General features: G+C 37.1%; 1 protein-coding gene across 4 annotated transcripts; it reads left to right on the top strand.

The window, feature by feature from the left end:
• The first annotated feature begins 580 nt into the window (after positions 1 to 580).
• STXBP3 (syntaxin binding protein 3) lies at positions 581 to 24939 on the top strand. Of its 4 annotated transcripts, none has more exons than XM_054834281.1 (19): positions 581 to 627; positions 5012 to 5061; positions 5770 to 5851; positions 7820 to 7896; positions 8502 to 8580; positions 9904 to 10004; positions 11953 to 12107; positions 12993 to 13083; positions 14052 to 14176; positions 15632 to 15736; positions 16255 to 16312; positions 16530 to 16595; positions 17050 to 17130; positions 17756 to 17894; positions 18455 to 18561; positions 19029 to 19127; positions 20004 to 20089; positions 21691 to 21839; positions 24248 to 24939. In XM_054834281.1, the coding sequence occupies exons 2-19, from the start codon at positions 5026 to 5028 to the stop codon at positions 24337 to 24339; spliced, it is 1728 nt and encodes a 575-aa protein (XP_054690256.1). In that variant the 5' UTR covers positions 581 to 627; positions 5012 to 5025; the 3' UTR covers positions 24340 to 24939. The 4 variants fall into 4 exon arrangements, with proteins under 4 accessions (XP_054690256.1, XP_054690255.1, XP_054690258.1 ...); XM_054834280.1 differs by lacking the exon at positions 581 to 627 and adding an exon at positions 647 to 722; XM_054834283.1 differs by lacking the exon at positions 581 to 627 and adding an exon at positions 664 to 722 and having other exon boundaries at positions 5783 to 5851.
• The last annotated feature ends 713 nt before the right edge of the window (positions 24940 to 25652 follow it).

The raw sequence follows: 25652 nt of genomic DNA, 5'->3' as shown, positions 1-25652 counted from the left end.
CGACTGGAAAACACTCTTCCTTGTGCTTCGCGTTGCGGAAAGAGAAATTTTCCTCTCAGTTCTGTGTATTCGTACCAGCTGCTGGTTCGTCTTTGACAACAAGCCTTGATGTCTTCAAACTATAACTTCTGACAGATTTTAGGTGTCAAGAAAGGGTATCCTTCTATGACCCGATAGTGTTTTCTTCGGTGGCTGACACAAACATAACCGGGAACCTGGGGATCGTTTCTACGAGGGAGCCACGCGGCGAGGCAGGTTTTGCACCCCGAGGGGACCCAGGACCAGGGCAGGTTTCGCGGAGGCCCCCTGACCAGGCGGTCTTCCCGCCTCCGCGGCTGCTCCCCACACTGCACAAGGAGCCCACCTCAGGGCTCGGGAGGCGGCTCCTAGGGTCCTGGGTTCACCTTCTGACAAGCGACAGAACGCTCCTTCCTCATGGGACAAGCCCTGGTCATCGGGTGCTTCCCCAGCGGGAATTTCAGACCCCATCATGACACAGAAACGGGGTCCTGCCGCTGGCACAGCTCTCCAGGAGCTGGCACGGCTCATGAGGGGCGGGCACGGTTGGCGGGAATGCGCCCCGCCCCGCTCCTCGCACCGCCGCTGAAGAGGGAGCGGCGGGGCCAGGTAGGGCGGCGGAAGGGCGTGGTGGTGCTGTGAGGTGGGGTTTGTAAGCAAGATGGCGCCGGCGGTGCGGGGGTTGAAGAGCTTAGTGTGGCAGAGTGAGTGCGAGATTCTGCTCTGCGCCCCCTTCTCCCTGCCTCTCGGGGCTGGGAGCAGTATGGGGCTGATTGGTGGGCAGCGGCGTGGGCCGGCCGGGAGTGCTCGCCGCTGAGGCGCCGTCTCCCCGTAGCCTGGCGTGTTGGGGTCGGGGGTCCCCTTATAGCCGCGGGTGGGGTCGGGGCCCCTCCTGGCGCGGCTGGAGGCGCGTTAGGAGCCGCGCTGCGTGTCAGAGCTGAGGCGGGCGGCCGGGCCTGCCGCGGGCGCCAAACGGTGGGAGAGCCAGGCTGGGCCCGGGCGGCTGTGTGGGGAGCCCGGTGTGCGGCAGAGGCTGGAGGTGGCTGCTCTTCCCTCGCTGTTTCAGCTAGGGACTCGTCGGGTGTCGGCCGCCCCGGCTTGCGGCCGTGCCGCGGGTGCCTGCGGTAATAGCACCTAGATGGAAGCGATATTGCCTTATTCCGAGCTGAAGGTGAACTATGTAGTATGTAGCCAGCCACACTAGCTCTTGAAGAAGTTAAACTGAAGTCAGCTCTTCGAGGCCTTCCCTGTTGCTTCTGAAATGGCAGTTTTGGAGAGTGATCCCGGCTTCAGAAGGGGCTGTCTAGTTGTCTGTCACAAAGTGGCACTATCTGCTTTATGTTGGGCTTCACGGTTTTCAGAAAAAAAAAAAAAAAAAGCTGAAGGGGTCCCCAGGTCCTTTCATAAATGAACTGAAGGTTTTTATCTCCATGTTTAGGAACAAGTTCTGGTGGTGTTTGTTACAGAAAATGAAGTAACTGCTCCATGTGTTACTGGAGTAGAAGGGCTAATAGTATTTTAGGTAGTGCGAGACCTTTGGGGAAAGGCATTAGCAGGCATCTCACGCCAGGCCTAATTGTACTGAGGTTGTGACTCCATGAACAGCTGGGCCAGCCTAGTGACTGTCACTGAGATGGGAAGGTCCTGCTGCCTTCTCATCTGTGTTTTCTTCCTCTGCTCCCCCCTGCAAGCTCCAGTCTGCTTGCTTGTGTCACTGGAAGAGAAAATAGAAAAAGGGGAGAAAGAGGAAAAGCAGACTGTTCCTGTGGTGTTCAGTCCTTGATTGCTGACATCTGTACTCTGCTTACATGAGTTACATTCCTTTGTTTAGAACTTGACCTTTTAGAAATCCCTACTTTTGCTGCTTTGCTTGTCCTGTCTTGCTGTGTTATTTGTGCCTTTGACTGTAAAGCAGTTGATTTGTCCTGAGGTGTTTTATAGAAGACTTGGACCTTAAAAGGAGGGAACCTAAACAAAGTGTCATCAGGGTGTATAAGGGCTTTTGAAAAGGGCGTTGCCAGTGTGGACATGACCATGAGAAAGAAAGATTAGAGTGATAGTGAAGCAGTGTGAATAATAAAACATTTATATTGAAAACTTTGTAAAAAGGAATCTTCTGAAAAGAATGTTTTGTTACAGAGCTAGTTAGTCTTGTTTTTTCAAGACTACAAGAACAATGAGAAGTGATGACCTAAGTTTTAGATGTTGTCCAGCACTTCGTTTATGGCTAATTCAAGGCCATAAACTGCTGCTTTTTAATGTTTCAGCAAGCATTTTTTTTTAAGGCTGGTTTGTCTGAAAATAATGTCAGTGATGCTGATGCCTCGTGTAACAGCTTGTTGTCAATGTATTTCTTATTCCTGTTCTGCCAATAGGCAAGGAAGTTGTACCTGTGCTGTGTGTACAAGGAGTGTTGTACCTGTGCTCTGGTATGGTGCTGTTAAAACCCCTTCTTTCCATTGCGATAGCCCTTTCTGTAAGGTGCAATTTTAGATTAAATCTAAGCAGAAGTGTGTGTGAAAAGATTACTTCACCAAAGTTTGTCAGTGAAGTTCACAGTTATGGGAGCGGGAGAAGCTAGCTGTATTTAGGACAGAGTAGTTCCTGTGTATGAAATTAATTATATACTGCATCTCTGTGTGTATCTGCAAATAAGGTTATTTCCACAAGGAATTATGTATTTATTTTTTCCTTACAAATTTAAAATGTGTTCTAGACTTGTATAATAAGATTGTAGCCTAGCCATAGATATCTGTATTAATTTTTTTAAATGATTCAGCATTTTTGCAACTCTCGTTTTCCAGAACACTTGCTTACAGTGAAAGCTGTTCTAGTCCTTACTTCAGGAAGTGTGTTATAAATGGGTCATTAACTTTGCCAAGGTGTGGTTTGCTTTTTGGTTTTGTTTGTTTGTCTTTCACAAAGGGATTTAGCAGTCTGCTGTTCCAACGGGGTTGTGTATAGTTCTTATCTGGATCGGGAAGTAAAAGCAGAAGAAAAATGCCTTAAACTAATTGAATGTATTCAGAGAAGACAAAATTAGAGAAGGTAGTTAGGATGCATAGTTGGTATGAAATTTGTGAGAAGGAAATGAAAGCTTGGACAAAAATGGAGCACTACTCATACCTGGGTTTAGGATTGTTTTTGTTGCATACCGAGTGCTTATTGGAAACAAATGAGATGATTTTGAGAGCCTGGAAACCAGTGTAGGTCAGTTATTTGGATAAAGCAGCTGCAGGTTGAAGACAAAACAAACAGCAGTTGGAATGTTGCATGGATAGTACACTGTATCTGGTACACTGATAGCGTGGAATAAAATTTCTTTTTGTGGTGGGAGAAAGCTGACTTCTATTTTTAGTTAAAGAAATGAAGTTCAAGACATAACTGGATTATGCATTTGTATGTTCTGGTTTATTTTATAGGCAAGTAAGTTAAAGTATTGTAGAAAAAAAAATATTTAAGATTTTGGACAAGGCTTTCAGGCACTCAATATATTACGAAGAATTCTATGTAATGCTAAGGACTAATTCCTTGGTAGAAGTGTTCTCAGAAAAGGAAGATTAATGGAAGTTATGAAGGGTAATGAAATATTCATGAGGCTAAAGATTTGTTCCTACACCTTGTGTACAGACCTAGAAAAATGTAAGTAACAAATACACAGTATAAAAGTGACAGGAAAAAATGTGCTTGTGTTACATCCTGGATTCAAGTATTGCCAAGAAATACATCGTGGTAGTAGCTATGGAGTCATGAGCATTCTGCAGCTTTAGAGAGAATATATCCAAAGAAGTCATAGGAGTCTCTACACCAGGCTAAGCAGCCCTAGAACTTGTTCAAATCTGTGGATTGTGTATAGCAAGAAGGATGTTGAACAACCTGAACAATCCAGAGGGCAAGCTTGAGGAATGATAATGGATTTTGGGAGTTGTGTAAGCAGAAAAAGGTTCAGGAGAACTGAGCTTGAGTTTTATTGTTTAGCAGCATGAGCAAAATATGCCAATTGGGACCAAGGGACTTGGACATAAGTGAATATATTAATATTTATAAACACTGAAGAAATAGATGTATGTTTTGTTGTATGTGCACCTACTATTCTGAAATGTCTTATGGTTCTTTCACTTGACAGTAATCACAAAATGTGTGCTGAATTTGCTCACTTGTATTTTGGGCTTCTGTTTCTATTCCATTTTTTCATTTGGGAGAAGGGTCCAGCTATTTTAATAGATATCAGTAGTCATCAGCTTAATCTGAAATTCTGTTCTGTGGAAAAAGAGAACAGAATAATCAGACCTCTTTATTTGTATGTTTATAAATAACAGGTTTTAAACAGTACTCAAAATCTTCTGACTTTTAATACATACCGCTGCTGTGAGATCAAATCTGCATTAGCCTGATGATACCACTCCTGAAAGCTGCAACTCAGTTCTAGTGGTCTTTAAAAGTTGTGGGTTATAACTAGATGCTGACTTCCAGTGCTGAATCTGGTACGAGCTTTTTAATTGACACTTCTCCCAAAGTTGTCACAGCAGGAAAAGATACGTTATTTAAGATAACTTTCAATTCCTGAAAGAACTGGTATTTTCTTAGGCTTATTATGGGATTCTAGAGAAAGAACAAGGACATCTGAAGTTAGCCTATATTTAAAAATAGGTCTATTTGTGAATGTGTTGGTCCAGCCGCCTTATCTTAGAGTAGCTTAAACTTTTTTGCACGTGCACAACCCATTTAGTGGAAGAGTTCACACATGCACAAAAAAAAAAGGTGAAATACTTACGGACCTGTGACTGTTCAGACTGATTTTTAAGGAGCTGTTTATTACCAAAAACCAAACAATTAGCTACATGGTCAAGAATTCTGTAGGAGAAAAATTCTCAGTGTTTTTTTTAATTCTTTTTTTAGGTCTCTAAACATATGAGTCTAAATGACTGAATTATTATTTTTAGTAACAATTTGATTCCTCTGGTAAATTATCTATCACTGTTTCTTCTTACAGAGCTAAAATCCTCAATGTTTGATGACTGCAAGAAAGAGGAGGAATGGAAGGTATAGTTTTGCTGTAATTTTTGCAAGAATGTTACAGATTATTGCTCAAGTGATTCTATCACCAAGTATACAACAAATAAGTATCACTTAGTGTCTGGCACTTAAAATTGTTTTCTATCCAAGTAATGGCTTTTAGTTATCTCAGATCTTTGTATAATACATAACAAAAAAGTCTAAGAGCTAGTATAGGAAGAATAAATGGTTAGTTGTCTTGATTTGTTTGTTAAGTTTTGAAAAAAATTACAAACTGTTTCTGTTTATCTTCACTTTTCTTTTGAAAGACTTTTACTGTATTAACTTCAAAAATTATACTGCTATGCAATACATGTGGAGCAGGATTCAACAGTATGATACCTGTTTGAGCTGTAAAGTAGTTTTAGAATAAGTACAGATATATTTTAGCACGAATTTGAAAGACTTGTGTCAAAGTGTAAGTTAAAAAATATTTCTAGTAGCAGTAGTGGGAACAAGCTACTTATTTAAGATGGAGCTCATCTTTTGAAATCCTGAATGTAGGGAGCTGCCTTCTGGTGCTATTTGAAATTAATTTCCCACTGCAAAGTTGGTATGTGCAGGTGATGAAGAGATACAGAGTAATAAAATATATTTCAGCTTCAAATTTCCATGGCAAGTTGTTGAGAAAATAATATAGGCTTTACTGTAGCTGATTAATTTATCTAAATACTTGTGGTTTTTTAATATATTTAGATAATTCTTTTAGATGATTACACTACTAAATTACTGTCACTGTGCTGCAAAATGACTGATCTACTGGCAGAAGGTATCACAGGTAAGCATAATTCTTTTTAATATACAGATGGCAATATCCTGATAAGAAAAAGGGAAAGAATAAAATTGATGGTACCCTTGCAAGAAATTGTCTTAAGTTTCTTGATGAAGACAAGTAGCTATGGGATATTAGACTAGCAGCATTTCTGGCTTGTACAGTAATTACCCAACTGATTTTCTAATTATTTTTCTAATTTTTTAAATGAAAAATGGAATGTTTCTCTGCCTAGAAGCTAAAACTCTTAAAAATACCAAAACAACTTTTTCCTAAATATCACTGTAAGCTGGTTTTGGTGTTTGTCAGTTTTGTGCTTTTTTTTTTTTGTGGGGGTGGGTGTTTGCTAATGTTCAGGATGGGGCAAATGAAAGTTATTTGTCACAAAGTGATTTTAAGGAAAATTTAAGTACCGAAGACAAAATGAGAACAGGAGACAGTAGTAGACAAACTGATGAAAGGTGTTTGCAAGCAAGTGGATGTGATAGAGGCAAGAATTTAAATTTGAGTTCTATGTTTTACAGATAGATATGTTATAGCCTCTTCTCAAAAAGAGAGCTTTCTGTAATTAAAAAAAAAACCACAACAAAAACTTGAAACTAAACTATAGTAATGATTACTTTAACTAGACTAAACCCATAAGCAACAGTAACAGTAGTTAGATTGTCACTTTTCCAAAAAACTTGAGAGTAGTTTCTAGTGGAGTGGAGTTTCTCATCTGCTGGAATGTCTCTCCTGTTCCTTGATGTTTGCCACTGTCAGATGTGAATAATGGATTGTGATACATCTCACTTATACAGTATGCCTATTTAGATAAGACTTTGTTTCTCTATATGTATTTTTAAAAAAGTATTTTCTCTCTAGTAAATTTTATGGGCTTTTCTTCCCTACAACTTAAAAAAGGATGTTTTTCCTATCATAAAACACTTCTCAAAGTTGTTTTTTTTGTTTGACCTTTGTTATGATTATTAGTGTATCATCCTGCCAAACGTTTTTCCTGCCTGTTTTTGAAATTGAAATGAATGCACAAAATGTAAATGATCTAGTTTTTAATTATCTTTAGGTTTAGATTTTTAGAAACACTTTTGTAAGAGAGCATTATTTAGACTTATTTTTCCACAAGTAGCAAGACTCTTGTATTCCAACTATATTCAATATAACATAATTCTTCTGGAAGTATAATAGCAAAGCCGAGTGTATTCTTAATCGTAAGAAGTACTGCTTATACTTTGTGAGAAACTTTCAGTGAGTGTGTATCCTGTTCATCAGTAAGAAACCTTTTATTCTTTGTGTGTATGCTACTGAAAAGAACCTGTCTTTCCACATCCAGATGTCTGACATTATTTATCTTCCTTGTTCCTCCACCTCAAAATTACTGAGCAACATGAATCTCTCTGCATTCTCAAGCTAGTGTACTGCAACACTATGTAGTAATGCCTTTATTAAACAGATAAAACCAAGTGTTGAGTGAAGCTGATTTGCTGAAAATGTCTAATTTGTGCCTGCAATTATATTGAAACAGAGTAAGTGCACAGGAAATAGACAAAGGACAGAAGAGGCTCTAGTCCAAAATGATGGCTTGTGTAGTTTCATTCTCCTTCTCCTTCAATGTGCTGGAAAAAGAACAATCTTGCTGAGGCAGTTCTCCTGCAAGATAGTTCATACTGGGCCCCATAGTTTGAGCATGTTTGTTTTGCAATACTTTTCTGCGTGGGGGCAAAACTCTGCTTGTGTAGAATAGCCAGGAAAAATTTAGTCCTACAAATTTAGTTGATGCTAGACTGAGGGTTGAAGATGTCTTGTGGTAACTTGCTGTATTTAAAATAATTTAAAAAAAAATCAAAGCACTCTTGGTAGAAGATAGGTCCCCGCCACTAATTTTGGGGAAACCTCTATACTAAAATGTGTGTGGTGCTTTCCTTGCAGATGCATAAAGCTCTTAATTATAACAATGTAATATTTCTTACTTTACAGTGGTGGAGAATGTATATAAAAACCGTGAGCCTGTCCCACACATGAAAGCAGTATATTTCATAACTCCCACTAAAAAGGTTAGTATTTTAAAGAAAACTGACATCTTTCAGACTGAAAAAGCAATCTTATTAATTTAAAATATTTACTGTGTACAACTATACAGTACCTAACTTTTGCATTTTGCGTGATGCTTAATTTTCCATAATGAAAAGACAGTGCAGTGTCACCACAGAGTATGTTGCAAATTTGCACCTTTGGATCAATGGAGGCATTGTTTCATTGCTTAGATATTGGTAACCTCACTGAAAGGGATGTTGTATCAAATAATGATGCAATACATTGAAAAATAGAATTCAAAGTAATGACCTCAATAGGACATCACTGTTGCTTCCTAAAAATTGAGAGAATAAATCTCAGCACTGTTAGAGGTGGAAAATAATGCAAGCGTCCTGCTTTGTGTGCTTCCGAAAGTGATCGTGGTGTGTGACTGACCTTCTGTAATTGTTTACTATTCTTGGTGTGGAATTAATACTCTTCTACTTAAGTGTTGATTTGCAGTATTCCTAAGTGAGACTGGATAATTAACAGGGCAGGAGGAGGGGCAGGAGAAGCTTTGTGTTGTATGTGAGGAAAGGCAAAACACAGTAATGATTTTTTTCCTTAATTTTCCTATCCCCATAAGTCTGTGGATGGACTTATTGATGACTTCATCACTAAATCATCCAGCAGATACAAAGCAGCGTATGTGTATTTCACTGACTGTAAGTAAGCTTTTGTGTTGTAGTTTGATGACTTTATGTATGTAAATAAGTAAGCTTCTCAACTTTCTTTTGTATAGTTTAGTACACTGAAATTTTGGGTCCTGTTTCTTGAGAGAAGATTTGAGACTTAAGTCACTAACCATATTTGGGTTGCCAGGGCATGGTCATTGTGCTGTGTGACAATAGTAATTTCTTAGACAATTACCAATGTTGATCATTCCCCACCTCAGCTTTTCATTCAGGTAATCTAGTTTTATTTTTAAAGTATTTCAGTCTTCTCCTATGTTGGAGAGTGTGGAGGTAGACAGTTCCAGTAAAACTATGTATCTCATAAACAAAATAGTACTTAAATATAAATGCATGAGAACTAGCTGCAAGAACAATGTTCTGTAATTGGTTATTTTATGTAGTTCCTTCAGACTTGTGAGCCAGCTTTTTCTCATTACCTGAAAGAAGGTGCCTACTTAGCCCTTGCAAGCAGAGACAATTAGTGCAAATAGAGTTAATGTGACTGCATGTTCCTCTGCACTCAGTGTGACTAAAATGGTCTGTAATAAAGGGAAAACAAAAAACCAAACATGCCACTGAAGGCAGAAGTGAAGTTGTGTCTGTCTCTGGATGGTCTGTGGATCTGCTACCCTATGTTCTCAAAGCAGTTATTTGATAACTATCAAAAACTTAGTTTCTTGTTTCATTTTATGCTGATGCAGCAATTATTGTTCTGGAACAGTACTGCTATCTTGCTGTATGTTCCTTTGTTGCAAGTGTGGAAGCTTTCAGTTTGAATACTTGCCAAAACTTTTCATGTTGAGAGGAGTTAGAGAAATAGCTCTGTCACTTTCAAGTCTGTGTAGTATTGATGTTGTCCAAATATTCCTTAAATTCAGTTTCTAGACTCGAATCCAATGTAGCCTGTAAATATAGTGAAACATATTTCAGATCTATAATTTAATTCCATATTTCTCTGTATTTTGCTGTTTGATATGTATGCATTATTTCTCCCTTTAACCTTTTTGTAGCTTGAGAAATGTTTTCCCTCCCTTATATGAGAAGAAATAGCAGAAGCTTTTGCTTTGATAAAATCAGTATCCTTCAATGCTGCAGACTGCTAATGAGCGTTCTACAACTTCGCTTGCCAAACGGCAGTACAAAAATGACCAGTGATGCTTCTTGAAAAATATCTCAAGCACAAAATACTGATTATACTTTCACTTTAGGAAGATTTGGCAACTTTTTTGTATGTTACAGTTAATTGGTTCTTAGAATTGTCTGTCTATTCTGAATACTGTAAGCCTATAAGTGAGTTATAATATTTTTTCCTAGTTTGTCCTGACAACCTCTTCAATAAAATTAAGTCTTCCTGTGCAAAATCAATAAGGAGATGCAAGGAGATCAACATTTCCTTTTTCCCATATGAGTCTCAGGTAAGTTTCATTCTTGATCTCAACAGCAGAAAATAGTCTGGAGAACTATTTTCATGTGTTGTTGACGTGCTAGAAAACAATTAAATACAATGTAGCTTTTTGTAATCACAAACTGTGAAACTTACTGCTCTTTTGGCAGATTTCCAGTGCATGCCTGTATTTTTCAGATGAAACCAAATACTCTTGTACTCAAAGGTTTATTGTTTGCACTTGACCTCTTTGCAAGATTTGGAGTCAGTTGCAGTAGAGAGGTTAGAGAAGGAATATTCCTTAAGAGGAGGAAAATATTCTGGCTTGTCTTTAGTAAGCAGTTAAGTTTGTTACTGCTTATACTGAGGTGTTATTTTGACAGACTAGGTAGGTTGGTGTGTAAGAATAAGTAGAACTAACTACTTGGAGAAAATTAGAAAAGGAGAGCAAATGGATGAAGAGAACTGAAGGGGAGGGGAACAAAACCAGAGCTTCACAAAATACGGAAACAAAACTCAGAACAACTTGGCAAACTTTTTTTTTTTATTGAAAGGAAAATGTGTGAATCCATGTTTTCTCAAATAAAAATTTGAGACTACCAATGGAAACCAATGAATGGTTTCCACGTGAAACCACACAGTAGGTATTGTGTTGAGAAATAATTTGTTGCTCATGCACTTCATCAGGTATGAAGGCTGAAATGCACTCTGATACTAATACAGTGAAGCCCCCAAACCCTGTCCACTATTAGGAGTTGTAGAACTAACCATGAATGTTTCCCACAAGTCCTTCCTGTATTCAGAACTTCTATGTGTGCCAAGTGGCAGGTGAATATAGGAGAGGTTGCTGCTATCCATGTCTTACTGTGATGCAGTTTCCTAGTTTGAAGACGCACTCTTTTTTTTTTTTAATAAAAGTTTTTTATTATCTAGGTTGAGAAGCCATCAGAGAATGGTTAGTGTCGTGGTTGGTTTGTTTTCCAGTGGTGTTGATGTGCCCAGGCTTTGTTTCAAACTGGTTTTGGGAGTTCTGCTAAAGCTGCTCTTTAAGTTTTGTAGCTTCCCCTACTAAATAAGGCATGTGAAAATTTTGTTGTCCTGGTTCTCTGGAGAACTTAACATAAAAGTAGAAATTGGGACTACTTTTATAAAGTTGAAAATGAGCAGCACTTAGTCTCTTCTTGGTTTTAGTTTAGTTTTGTGTTCTCAGTATTTTGGGTTGTGAGAACACTTTGAATCCTTAGAAAAGGAACAGAAAATGTTAACTGGTTTGCCTAATTTAAAATCGCTGGGCCTGCTTTCTGGGCTGATAAGAGTAAATAATCAGACTGAGCTCTGGGCAAAGTCCAGGTAATTATCTATTCACATGAAACAAACATCTTTATCTGGATGAATGTTCTTTGGCTCTGTAGTTACAGAGTCCCTGTGAAGCTGGAGAAAATCCATTTATTGACAATGGGATTGTTTCCATGTTTGCATTCCATTTACTAAACTGTTGAAAAAGTTTTTCTTCTGTGTAGTACTAAACGTCTTTTATCAAGGTTTAATGCATTTAAAGAATTTCAGTTCTTGCAGGTAAAGTCTTCACATAATAACCAGATACAGTATGTAGAATTCTATTTTAAACATATTTAACTTCATACTTTCTGTGATCATTCTGACATTGCATTGCATGGCTCTGTATGAGACACTGGATGGTATTTAGTTCTGCCTGTCTCAGGTCCCTCCATCTGTACAGATAGTAAGCAGTTTGAAAAATACAGTAATTTACATAGAGGACGAAGCAATAGAGGAAAAGAGTGTGAGAACAAGAAGCAGATGAGCTCAACAAGACTGAAGTGTGGCTTTGGTTTTTTTTAAAGTATGTTATGTATGACTTCATTACAGCATGTAGCTTTAAAGTATTGGCAATTGTTTTACCAACTGTTTTAGAAATATACAATTTAAGCCATTTTTTTTCTTGGTTGTGCTTTACACAGGTATTTACTCTCAACGTGCCAGATGCGTTCTACCGCTGTTATAGTCCAACTCTGGAAAAGACAAAGGATAGAGATGCTGTAATGCAAGTAATGGCTGAACAAATTGTTACCTTATGTGCCACGCTAGATGAGAATCCAGGAGTCCGATATAAAAGGTGGGGCAAAAATACTGCTTTATAGCATAGTTGCTTTTGCTTCTAGGACTTCCCCCATTGTTTGGTAATAGTTTGAGGCTGCAGCATAGTTTTTTTTGTGGATTAATTGTTCTTAATCCACAACTCTGAAATATGGAATGATAGGAATTTGTGAAGTGTAGGCACAGCAGTGAATTATTTCTCTGTGTATTCATATAACAGTACTTAACCCTGTTTCATTATGATGTCTCATGTTTGGTCAGTAGGATGACACTCTTAATATGCTGCATTCTAATATACCACATGCATAATCCTGTAACAGAACTGTTCCTGTTGGTAGTTTTGCAGCTCCACTTGGCATCAACGAATTAATAAATTGCTGAGGCAGATGGAATCAGGATTTCTTTGTAGTAGAGATACTAAGGAGAATACCTCTTTTGAGCTTTGATAGAGAGTACAGACTAGTATCTCTGAAGTCAAAGTAGACATCTGAAATTATGCTCAAGAATTGCATTCTGTGGTGTAATGTGAAGTGGTGCCTTATTCTCTGGAAAGGTAAAAAAGAAATAATTGCTTGACTGTTTTTTCTTTTCTTTCTTTCTTTTACTCTTTCTTTTTTCTTTCTTGTTTCCTGCCTCTGGGTGAGACCTTTTAGGTGCTCGGCCATATGCCAGCTAATGTCAGTCTTTTGGCTGAAGCTGTTTCTACTGTGTGAAATACCTGAAGCTTTCAAAGAGTGGAATCGTAATGTAAGAGTGAAAATATATTGGAAATACTTAGAATGGAGTTCAGAAACTGCTCGTGAAACCAGAGGATCAACCTAGGGAATTCTTTCTGTTTTTAAAGGTAGCATTTTAGTGTGTTGAAGAAATTTAAGTTATTGTTGCATGCTTCCTTTTTTCCCAGTGGACCATCTGATAAAGCCAGCAAACTTGCACAGCTTGTTGAAAAAAATCTTGAAAACTACTACAAAACTGATGAGAAAAGCCACATAAAGGTAGAAAGTGAACTAAAATGTTTGCTCCTTTTTTTTGTAAGTCTGGGAAAAAATCATCTTTGGAATATGTTTTGACAATAGGTTCTACAAACCCATATTTTATTAATAAAGGCAACTAGTTGCCACTTAAGTTGTTTTTGTGTGTGAAAGCAACCTAAAGGTGTTAACTGATAGAGTAAATCTGTGTGTAAGCAAATATAACTTGTGTGATCAAACTAACTGTACTTGAAAAATTTGCCCTATGATGTAGGGGATGATACAAAACTGAAGAGAAGTGGATAACTTTTGTTTTAACGTCACCTTCTATAGGACTATGTGTAGAAGGGACCTCAGCACAGAATTGGAATGTCTTCCATTAAGGGGTTTATTGTCTGCAAAGATACAGCTTTTCACATAAATAATGTTTTTGATTTGTCACTACAGATCAGGGCAGATTAGGGCAGCTGCCTAAATGCAGAAGTATGGGGTAAACTGTTCTGACTTGGTGATGTTTGACTCTGCTACAGAAATAAATGTACCTGATGCTGCTGCCACTTTACTAAACCCCAAGATAAAACTTTCAGTTGAATGTTTGGAGATTATTTTTTCTTTCTGTATTGTAGCACAGTATAGATAATCTGTGCTGAAATACAAACTATACGCTTATTTGTGAAAAGTCAGTGAGAGGCGTTTTTCGTGTGTTCTTCTTTACACTCTTTGCTCATTAGGTGAGGTTACCGAATGCATTGTAATGGGTTAAGAGCATTGCCTTAAAATTAGTATTTAAAATCACTATCACTGTGTTCTGGTTATCATTTAAATGTTTGTTTTCTATTTATGTTGATTAACACTTGGACCATACTTCTTAGTGTTTTTCAGTTATTTTTCCGAAAAATGTCAGCAGTGCTGCAACTTGCCGTAAATAGATTTAACATGCATTAACTTTGTACTGTATGTCTTAAGTTTACATTTACTTGGTGGCTTTCTAGGCTAAAACCCACTCCCAACTAATAATAATTGATCGTGGCTTTGACCCAGTATCAACTGTACTTCATGAACTCACCTTCCAGGCAATGGCATATGATCTACTACCAATTGAAAATGACACTTACAAGCAAGTACTTTTTAAAAAAAATCTAAACACTTTATTCTTGATTATAAGATCTATGGAATTGTTTAGCTGAATTGCACAACAGCAATATTAGTTGCTGATATTACATAAGGGTTGCCTCACTTATTAGTCCTTCCTCTTGGATTTGTAACTTCCTCTTTTTGTTAACTTCCTCATTTAGTTGAGATTAGGTAGGATCTAATTGGCATTTTTGTTAAGTTCCGAGTCTAACAAATTGCATTATTTTTAAAAACAAAGAACCTTGTTCTAGACTTGAAGCAAAACCTTGTTAGTACATGTTCAGATTCTCTACCTTTTCTTTCATATTCTCAACTGTCTTGGCCTAACAAGGCAAACAAGACCAGTAATCGAATACTGAGAAAAAGCTTAGTTAGTTCTCTGGAATGCTCACTTCTATAGCTCCAGTCATTTAATTTGTGTAGTTGTTGAAATTTACATGTTTCTATCTTAAATGCACAGTTAGGTAAGCCATGTTCAGCTTATAAGCATTATTTTATCACTGTTCAGAGTAGTGTGACATTGTTTTGCATAAGGTACGTACTTTACTGTCAGGTTGTTCTGACATGAAAGATTTTGGTAAGGCTTTGCTTTCTGATGACCCACTACAGCAGATGAGACTTAATTGCCTCGTTAGTTGAGCAAACAGGAATGCTTGTCTTCTGTCAGAAACACTGAGCAAATGATTTCACAGAAAACGTAGAATTCTATGAATGTGAAACTTGCTGGGTATGAAAGTGTAGCCGAGTAGGTTTACTAGGTAGTTATGATCTGACCTTCACAATTAATCGTGTAATTTTTTTAAATATTTTTCTGCTTTCTGGTCATATACAGTATGTGAGTTTGTGTATGTGAAAATGTTGTGTAGTATGATTGCTGTCTTGCTTTATACGTTTATTTCTGTTTGTAGAAAAGTAATAGCTGGTCTGTAATGCTGTGAAGTGTGGTTCTTGTATCTGTAAAGTAATTTGTTCCACTTTATTGTGTGGGTGACTGAGACTTCATTTGCCTTCAGAGTTACAAAATGTCTTATAGTAGATATAGAAAGCTGTATTTTGTAATCTCAATGTGTATTGCTTTGCACACAATTTGCATTTGAAGCCAAAGGGAAGTTGACATTGGAAGCTGAAAAGAAATTGATGTGTGTAAATGTATGATTGAAACTCTAGTTACTGTTGGTTTAAAAGAATGCCCAGAAGCTACTGCCCCAGAGAATCATTCTAAAATTCATCTGATTCCATGTTCAAAGATGTAATTTTCAGAATCCTTATGTAAATTATATTGTGTCAGGCAGTAGCTTGGCTTATAAGTGAAAACCTGTGTACGTTACTGCTGTTACCTTATATATTGATTAAGCCATGACAGTTAATAATCTAATAAGTTATGAGAATGGGGGAGGGAAACCCAAACCAAACAACTGTCTGAATTTTCTTTTGGAAGATACAAAACAGAAGGACTTGCTGGGAAGGAACAGGAGGCAATTCTGGAGGAAGATGATGAGCTCTGGGTGAAGATTCGGCACAAGCATATTGCAGATGTGATAGAGTATGTGAATAAATAACAAAAACTAGTTAAAAATGCAAGTTATGAGTTTCTTTGAGAGGGAATGTATTTGCCTGTATTCCTGTTTAACAGCTCAGTAGTGAAGATAGTTTGCAATATAGACTGCATCCTGTTAAATTATCAATGCTAGGAAGAAGACATACTTTCAAAAATACAGTATGTACAGAAGTATGCAATTTTACTAATATTAATTACAATTCTTGAGGAAAGAGGAAATAATTTTATTTCCTAGGAAGTATCTTCAGGTATTTTAAATCTGAAGGACAAGTTATTTCATCAAATGGCATTATACAGATATCATAAACAGAATGTTTAACTTCAGTTTCCTTCATAAAAAACCGCTCTGTTCTCTGAAGCAGACCTGTATTTGAAGCTTTTACTTTCATCCAGAAATTCTTGTTGCACAGTTCTTTTAAGATTTTAAGTAAAGATCTTAAGAAAAGATTTAAGGACTGGCACTGTTGCATTTGATTACTTTTCTTTGTGGTTTTTTTCCTCAGGGAAATACCGAAACTTTTGAAAGAAATTTCATCGACAAGAAAAGCAACAGAAGGAAAAGTAAGTTGTTTAAAGTAGTGTTACTGTTTTTCCTGGTAATTTAATTATTTTCAGCTGATCAGATCTATGTAATTCATGGACCTGTTATAGAAATTGAGGTTTATCTCAATGGCAATTTTTTTGGGGGGGAGGAAGAAGCAAGGCTGCAACAGGAAAGGAAATAAGGATGTCAAATATTGGGAGGGGAAAATTTTCAACTTGTACCATTTCTTCACAGTTATCAATATCTGCTCTGGCCCAGTTAATGAAAAAGATGCCGCACTATCGTAAAGAGATTAGTAGGGTAAGGGCTGTTTTGTAACTACAACTTCACAATAAATTGGTTTGTATGCTATAACTTTCTGTGTTGAAGTCTAGTTTTATTCTGTCATTTCCTGTTAAGTATGCTATATAACTTTTCTCCAAATTAATGTATTCAACTACTGTAAAATTTTGAGGAAAACTTGTTTCCAGGTGTTTCACTTTAGTATGTAAAATAAGCTTAAAAGATTTTGTGTGCTTTGAGTATTGAAGATAGTGTAGGACTTTAATGTTTTCATAGGTATTATGGGGGCCAAACTCCAAATGAAGGGTAAAACACAGAAAATGTATGATCGAACTGAAGGGTAGTTGAAGGATTGACTCTTGTAACCAGTAAAAATGATTACTTGATGTGTGGTGGTTGTTAGTTTTTGTTTTGTGTGGGTTTTTTTTTTTTAAAAAAGCAAGTTATGGCAGCTTCTGGTTTTGTCTTCTAGCAAGTTGTACATCTTAACTTAGCAGAAGATTGCATGAGCAAGTTCAAATCTAACATAGAAAGGCTCTGTAAAACTGAACAGGTATGTTAAAAAAACCCCACAAACTAAACAAGAATTTACTGCAAATGCGACTTTGTTTGCAGGAATAGATGCTTGTTCTTAACAGACAAAAGTAGTGTGTCTCTTGCCTTTTTTTTTGTGATCACTTTTTGAGGTAGTAGTATTAAAGCTAGGTGAGATATACAAAGCTGTTACTCTGTCAATAAAGGAGGTGCTCTTAGAGTTATGACTTTTTGTCTTTGAATCTGGCTGAGTTGTATAAGGATCATCTTTGTCGTCTTTGTTCAAAACTATGAAGTTGCCTTACTACGTTCTGCAGAAGGAAGCCCTTTAAAAATGTCTGGGAAAAGCACCTGTTAGGGTGAGGCATTATGTTGTATTACCAATCTCAAGTTAAAAACTATGATTTATATTTATGAGTTTTAGATATCAAACAGTTTTAAATGTCTGAGTATTATGTAGTGTTGCGAAAATGCTGTAACTATTGAAATAATTATGTCAAAGACTTTTCATATTGACTTTAAATCACACCTCGATTGTTTCCTCAAACATGCAGTTTCATAAAAACACATTTTGGAACGCACAAAACAATGCTTTTTTTTTTTTTAATGAGTACTCAGTAATACCTTTTTTTTTTTTAATTTAGGACTTGGCTCTTGGAACTGATGCAGAAGGTCAAAAAGTGAAAGACTCCATGAGAGTCCTCCTTCCAGTTCTGCTCAACAAAAGTCATGAGAGCTATGACAAAATTAGAGCTATTCTCCTGTATATCTTTAGCACAAATGGTATGACAAGCTGCCCTATTTTTTTCTCACTGCTATGGACTTCAAATCAAGTTTTGGGTAGTTCAGTGTTTCTAGTTAACTTAAGCATCTCATGGCCAAGTTTGAAAGAAATACTGTCCATCCTCTGTAGTTTCTCTTCTCTTGAATTAGTAGCAAGGATACTATTGGTAAGGAGTTAAGAGATTCAATACAAGTGCAGATCCATATAGTGTTTTAGTATCATTTCTATGTGTGGATGTGTGCAACAGTTAAAATGTTCTCCTTTTCACATAGTATTGAAGCTCATGTCCATTGCAACATGAAAATGAAGTCAATAGGGAAGAATTTGTAGAGGAGGAGGAAATTGACAGAATGTGGGTCTGAGGAATCTATAACAATACTGAGTTTTGGTCTCAAAAATGGACCATTAAACAATGTTATCTAAAATGTAGTATTATGTTAAACTTAGAGTAGACTAGCCAAACAAAATAATCCTGTATTCATTAACAGCCCAGAATGTGAGACAAAATGGGTCCTATAGTCACATGGTAATTAAGTTGTGTATTTTCCTTATATCAAAGGAACTACCCAGGAGAACTTGGACAAGCTGATCCAGAATGTACAAATAGAAAGTGATAGTGATATGATAAGAAATTGGAAATACCTTGATGTTCCTGTTATCTCCTCAGTAAGAATGTATTTATTTATTTTGTAATTTCCTACCACCCAAGCACTTGTCTACAGCTCTTTCAGCAACTCTTAGTAGTATTATCCAGGTTGCTATTTTTTTTTGGGGGGGGGGGGGCAGGGAAGCAGGCAATTACTAGGAATTCTTGTCTTTATGATGTGTCTAAGTGGTAAATCCTTTAAACAATTAACATGAATAACTTTCCAATATACCTATAATGTTCCCTCTAAAATCATCACATGGTGACTTGAGCTAGTTGGTTTTGGAAAGTGCCAACTTGGTCCCTTGTCTCTGAAATTAGTATTTCTAGTGTATCCTGAATTCTACAGGTATTAATTGTTGTTCTTTGTTGTTATCATTTCTTGTAAATTTCCTCATGATCCCCCCCCACTTGCTATTAACTGGGAGTAAGCTTCAAAAATCCAAATACACTGTACAATACAACGGTGTTTTGAAAATCTTTTCAGCCTGCTGCTCAGCAGCATAAACACCCAAGAAGGGACCGTTCTTCAGAAGAAACTTTTCAACTTTCTAGGTGGACGCCTGTTATCAAAGATGTTATGGAGGTAAATTTTACCAACTAGTTAATTCATGGGTGCAGTCCCAAAATTTTCTCAAGTGAGCAGTTATAGTCAATCTTTTGAAATTCCATAGTATCTTGAGTTACTTTTGTTAAATATGTTTGTTGAGCAAAGTGATCACTTCTGCTCTGTAATACAGAACATCAGACTGCTGTGTGTTAGCAGTGCTCCTTATTTGAGGTCATTTTAAAGGTGAAGCAAGCAAAAGTAAAAAGTCTCTTTGAAAAGCTTGTCCTGTGATTGATGGTGTTTAGTGTAATTTGAAGATCTGGATATTTTTTTCCTCCAGCGGGTCTTTAAACTGCAATTCAAATCTAAGCTGTAGATTGGTAGAGGCTGGAAAGTGTTACTTGCCATAAGTGTAGTTGCTTTGTTCTTAAACCTCTTCCTAAGCATCAGTTAGTGACTGATGTTAGACAGAACAGTGAGTTCACTGGACCTTTAGTCTGACCCCTTGCTGTCATTCATAGATTCTTGGTGACTTTCACGTGTTCCTTTGGGTCTTCAGGGGACCCTAACTTCTCTCATATACTGCTATAGAGAACTCTGTTAGGGTAGTTACATGTGAAAAGGTACTAGTGAAATCTAAACAGTTAAATCAATGCTATATTTATAAAGAAAGCAGATGTACTTCCAATTCCTTGTGATATACAAAGGCCTTATAATAACCTTTAGTGTTATGTGGTCTAGCATTTTGTTACACAGGAGCGTTGGTCATGAGGTGCTGCTTGTGATTGGTTGTTCTAAGAAACTGCATGTGCTGGCATTAAATGCCAGTTAGACATCCTTACTGGAAGTTAAAACTTGATGGGTTTTAGGACTGCATGGCTGTTTAAAGTGGGTCTTTGTTTTGCCCTTCAGGATGCTATAGAGAACAAACTAGATTCCAAAGACTGGCCTTATTGTTCCCAGTGTCCTCCTACCTGGAATGGTTCAGGAGTAGTAAGGTAAATTTCTTGAAACATGATTTACCTGTTTCTCAGTGTTGTTGTCATGCACATTCAAAAGCATTATAAAAGTGCACTCACTAAGTGGTGAAATAATTTATATAAGGTAATGTCAATGTGTAACCTGCACTTTTATTTCATCTGAAACATACAGAACTTGGTTGTTAGCTTAATAACTTTTCTATAGCTTTTTATTTGAAGTATATCCATTTCTCTTCAAAGGTAGAAATAACACTTCCATATTCCCAGAATGAGAAGTTTAAACCATTGAACTTTTTAGTATGAAGTAGTTTCAGGAAAGGATTATCAGTATACTCTGACTTAGGCAAAAAGAATGTTTTCATTTCTTCTAAAAGTTATTTCTGCTGTGGTAGTGGTGGCGTCATTCTTGAAAATAATGACTTTAAGTTCAGTTCAATTTCTGTAGGCTCTCTCATTAGGGAATATGGGCCTGTTAGATCCTCTTGGCAGGTTGTGGTTTAGAGAAGTCCAGAAAAGTTGGAGGTCTTGAAATGAATTCTCTGCCAATGAATGTGAAATAATGTGTTCTGTGTACTTGCATATTTACTGAGTAGCACTGAGAGGTGATTTTTGGTAATGCTTTTTAGCTCACTAACTTGTATTGTTCCTTCTTCCCCCTTTTTAATCCCATTAGCTCTTGAACCTCATGAACAATACCTGCCAGTTTGACAGCTTTTATCACTTTTGGTAGTGTTATTTGAATAGTGAGACAGCTGAATAGAGATGAGTGTGTTTCTGTCACAGGAATGGTCATTGCCCTGAGCAGATGCTGGAATTCACAGTGAGGGAATCATTATACATGTCCTAAATGTGGAGGACACACTTGAATGGGAATCTGTACCTTACTAAATAAAAGACAAATATTTCAGATACACAGCCTTAGGAAAATAGTTTTGTTACTCCCACTGCTAACCAAACTGTTGGTGTGTCCTTATGTTCCTGGACAGGCACTATGATGACCAGTGCAAGGAAACATTAGGGCAAGTCTTTGTATGTTCTAACTGGATCTCTGTCTTATAGGCTGGTGAAATTTGGGAGTCTTTTAGGCACCCTAGCAAAGAGAGATCCAGACTGCAGATGACTTAATCTGATTCTGCAATTACTATATGTGTGTTAGAAAGTATATTTTAAGAGCTTTATTTTTTTTTGTTCCTAGCTATCTCAATCTTAGTTGATAACAGCCAAATATTTTTTTTAGAGACTCTGTTCACGTTTGGAGACTGAAAAACCTAAGACTCTAGCTTTTTCAAATGAACCTGTTATGAAAAATGCCACTGGAATTGCTAGCATGCAGAACTAAGCTGCTCAGTAGAACTCCTTTGTGCGTGAGCTGTGTGTGCAACAAGGTTTTTGCTTTGTATTTATTTTCCCCTTTGTGATAACTGAATAGTTTGAGTAATGTGCTAAACTGTTTTCATTTTAAATTATTTTAATTAGCAATTTGTCTACATTCTTTTGCTAAAATTATAATCAAACTGTGAACTGCATGATAGAAATTGTTACTGCTTATAAAGTGTTTAACTTTTACCAAAATTAATCAGTAAAGCTATATAAATCTCATCTTATGACATTTCTTACAGTGCACGCCAGAAACCTAAAGCTACCTATCAAGATGAGCGAAAGAGTAGTGCGAGACTGATTATATTTGTGATTGGAGGAATTACGTATTCTGAGATGCGCAGTGCTTATGAAGTTTCTCAAGCCTACAAGTCCTGTGAAGTTGTTATTGGTAAGCTTGTCTTGGGAAAAGGGTGGTATGTAGGGGTTTACTACATGTGTTTCTGGAAAGTGTAAGGATCTCTTTTCTTACGTTCCCTAAGTTGGTTCAGTAAACTAACACTATAGCCAATGTATGTTTAAAAACTATGCATTTAGAAGTATCTTTTCAGTTTATCTGGATTGCTTATGTTTGGGTTTTGTTGGGGTAGGTTTTTTTTTTTTTTTCAACAAGATATTAAGGGCAATGCATACAGAAGAATCATCATGAATTAAGTCAGAGAAATAGATTATTAAGGTAGCCTGATGTATAACAAAGGCTTTTAAGCAGACTTGTATTTCCTTGCATTGGTTTCACAGAATCACAGAACGGTAGGGGTTAGAAGGGACCTCTGGAAATCATCTAGTCCAACCCCCCTGCTAAAGCAGGATCACCTAGAGCAGGTTGCACAGGATCACGTCCAGGCAGTTTTGAGTATCTCCAGAGAAGGAGACTCCACAACCTCTCTGGGCAGCCTGTTCCAGTGCTCTGTCACCCTCAGAGTGAAGAAGTTCATGTTCCTGTGTTCTAGTTTGTGCCTGTTGCCCCGTGTCCTGTTGCTGGGCACCACTGAAAAGAGTCTGGCCCCATCCTCTTGACACCTGCCCTTTAGATATTTATAAGCATTGGTAAGATCCCCTCACAAACTTCTGTCTCTGCCTGTGCTTTACCTGCAGCTACACTTATTCTAATTGCTTTTGGAAGTAGTGGGAAAGCTGGCAGACCAGTGCAAAATTAGTCGCTTTGGGAGGAAGGGAAGATGGGTGTTTTTTCTTTAAAAAACCCCAAAGAACAAAACCCTCCCCAACAAAACAATCCCTCCAAAAACTTTTTCAGTTTAGCTTAGTTGACTTTGCAACAACTTCCAGTTCTTGTCATGATTTCTTCAGAAACTTTACACAAACCACACCACGATTTATAGCTTTTGCACTGAAAACTGGAGTAATTTCCCTAATCTTCTTAAAATTCAGCAGTAAATGCATGAATTACCAGCTGGGGTAGCAATCTCTCAATTAATACTTCAGAGGCAGCAAATGCTTGTTCCATTAGCTGCCGTGCTTCAAATAATCATTTCCTGTAATGCTGTTTGAATTTAGATGCGAAAACATTTGCATATATGGTGTATCAAAACAGAGATCCTACATACAGAACCTTACCAGAGACTGGTATCCATCTGCAGTGGCAGCTGGTGTCCGGGTGCAGGGTCGTCTGAAGCATTCTAAGTTGCTTGAGATGCCTATGTCTGGTAATTAAATGTAGTCTTGAGTTTCAGAAAGGATTAAATCTATCTACCGTGATTTTAAATAAATAAATACTTTTCCTAAAACAATGACAACATTGATTCTGAGATCTAGAGTCTGTTACCCCAAAATAATGGGGCGTGTTGTAGGTGTGTTTGTGTGTTGTTGTCTTTTTGGTTTGTTTTTTGTTTGCTGGTTTAGTTGGTGGTGGTTGAGGTAGGTTTAACACTGGTCCTAGTATTGAGTTGCAATGGAAAGACCAGGACAACAGGAATGTAGTTTAACAAGACGGTTTCTTCATCTGAGACTTGTTTACAAAACCATGTTAGTGTTGGTCACTCTTTCACTGTAATATCTGGCACTAACCATGGCCCCACCTTCCCTTTTGTTCAGAGGTGATTCTTGTACTTTTGTTGGTAATCCTGATTTCTGAGGGAAGGTGATAACTGCCAAACTTTCATGCTGCTTACTGCAAGATGAAAACCACCTTGTACTCCTGATTCAAGGTTCAAGGCAGCCCTAACCTTAAACAGCTAAGAGTTCCCTTTATAACTATAGGGTGACCCTTCATGGCAGAAGTTATAATCACTGTCTGTGAGAACAAGAGGTAGCTGTGCAGTCCTGAAGAATAGTAAGCATTTTCTTTGCTGCTCCAGACTTGGAATTTGTTGCAGTTTTTTTTTCAAGGAAATGTTACTGAGTAACAGTCAATTTTCTGTAACTGATATTTCTGCGGAAAACTACTATTGGGTAATCTTTAATCCAGATGGCTTCTTGATTCTAGGATAAGGCCTGTCATTAACTTGCTGTTTCACAGAACGGGCAGATTTCTGGCAGGCTGGGACAGCTGCATAAAGTGAAAGCTGCCCAGATTCAAGCCTGTTTCAAACCAGGCAGAGCAGGGACTTGAAATTTGAATCCAGAGTAACAGTCCTATTCTGGACGTCTCGGTGTGTGGAAGAGGGACACTGCCTACCTAATGGTGACACTTTATATGGTAACACATGAAACACTTTCAACTGTTGTACTTTCAGTTTTCCAGGTACAGTAAAAAGCACTGGCATGTAATAATTTAAAAAAAAAATGTCTGAAAGTCAGAATTTCAGACTAATACAGTTAATACTTATGTTCTTTTGTCAGGTTCTACTCATATTTTGACACCTAAAAGACTACTGGATGAAGTAAAGAGCCTTAGTAAACCAAAGGATATGGTCTGCATTAAGGATGACTAGAAATGGTGATGTTTATGATGTATTAGGAAAAGACAAATAATACGTACATATTCTTATGGAATTGACTTTTCTAAATACTGTACTAGGACACTACATGGTTCTGACTAATGGTCATTTTATAATTTAAACTTGCTGCTTTTTTTGGGGAGTAGAAGGTAGAGAAGAAAAAACATACATGTGTTTCTTAGGTTGTATTTAGTATAGACAGTGTTACACTGTAAGTGCTTTTTCAAAAGGGCATGTTCACTCCTAACAAATTATGCTAAAAGGTATCATGATTATATTTAAACTGGAATTGTTTTTGAGAACTGTGAAATCTTTCTATAATAGTTATTTCTAAAAATGACTGAATTAAAAAGGGCTTAGGCTCTTAAGTAGACGCTTCAGAAGAAAATTTGTAAATATGAGTTTATAGTGAAAATTTCACATAAGTGCAATGTCTCAAACTCAATTTTCTGTAAAATAACTCACTGAAAGTTCTTTAAATATTTGTAACTGTGAAAAATCAATTTTTTTAAGCTGGTGGTGGGTAAGGTAGAAAATTAATCACAGAAATACTAAGCAGTTCTAATTGCAATAAATAACTTGGAGAAATGCTGTCAACTGTGCACTGAAGTACACTTTATATTTAAGTATATACAGGGATTATTACTAAAGCTTTTCAAAAAACCTTAATTTCTTACAAACTCACATATAACTGTGTCTACGTAGTCTGCCTGTTTTAAGGTGTATTGCCTGTGATATAGAAGTTCCAAAATTTTAGGCATAAATTCTCTTTTTGGGGGGTGGGGCCAGGAGAAAAGGAGAGGAAAAGGAGGGAAGCAGTTGAATCTCAAGTGGCTTGGTAATTAAAAAAAAAAAAATGCACAAAGCAAATGAAATACCAAAACCAGATGCATTCAAGAGAATTTACTCTTTTCTTTACTTTGTTACGTACTAAGAAATACATAAATTTGTCGAAGGGGATCAAATAAATTCTAAATTGTATTAATTCTGTAATATTGGTAATGTTTAGATTTGTCTTAGAAGATTATTTAAGTGTAAATTTACTAACCTTTTAAAGGGACATTGTACTGATGTGCCTTAAAAGGTTAGTTTATATGTAAAATCTGAGAGAAATGTAATGAAAAAGAATAGATTACTTATGGCTTTTTATTTACATATTTCCCAACTGTAAGGGTATTCATTCTTGTTTTGCAGAAAGGAGGTTTTGTTTTTTTCCCTTTATTTTTGCCCTCAGGTTAATTAGTAGGTTAAGAGAACATCTTTGCTAGGTAAGTTCATTCAAATTTAATTAGAGGGTGGAAGAAGGT

The sequence above is a fragment of the Grus americana genome, chromosome 8 (genome assembly GCF_028858705.1).
Source record: "Grus americana isolate bGruAme1 chromosome 8, bGruAme1.mat, whole genome shotgun sequence".
Taxonomy (NCBI): Eukaryota; Metazoa; Chordata; class Aves; order Gruiformes; family Gruidae; genus Grus; species Grus americana.
Note: the sequence above shows the minus strand (reverse complement) of the source record. Positions and strands in the feature narration are given on the sequence as shown.

Excerpts from the sequence above, each read along its gene's own strand:
- STXBP3 (XM_054834280.1), top strand. The coding sequence starts at position 680 with ATGGCGCCGGCGGTGCGGGGGTTGAAGAGCTTAGTGTGGCAGA. Across the intron at positions 5,062-5,769 it reads AGAAAGAGGAGGAATGGAAG|ATAATTCTTTTAGATGATTA; the intron begins GTATAGTTTTGC and ends TAATATATTTAG. Across the intron at positions 15,737-16,254 it reads CATATTGCAGATGTGATAGA|GGAAATACCGAAACTTTTGA; the intron begins GTATGTGAATAA and ends TTTTTTCCTCAG.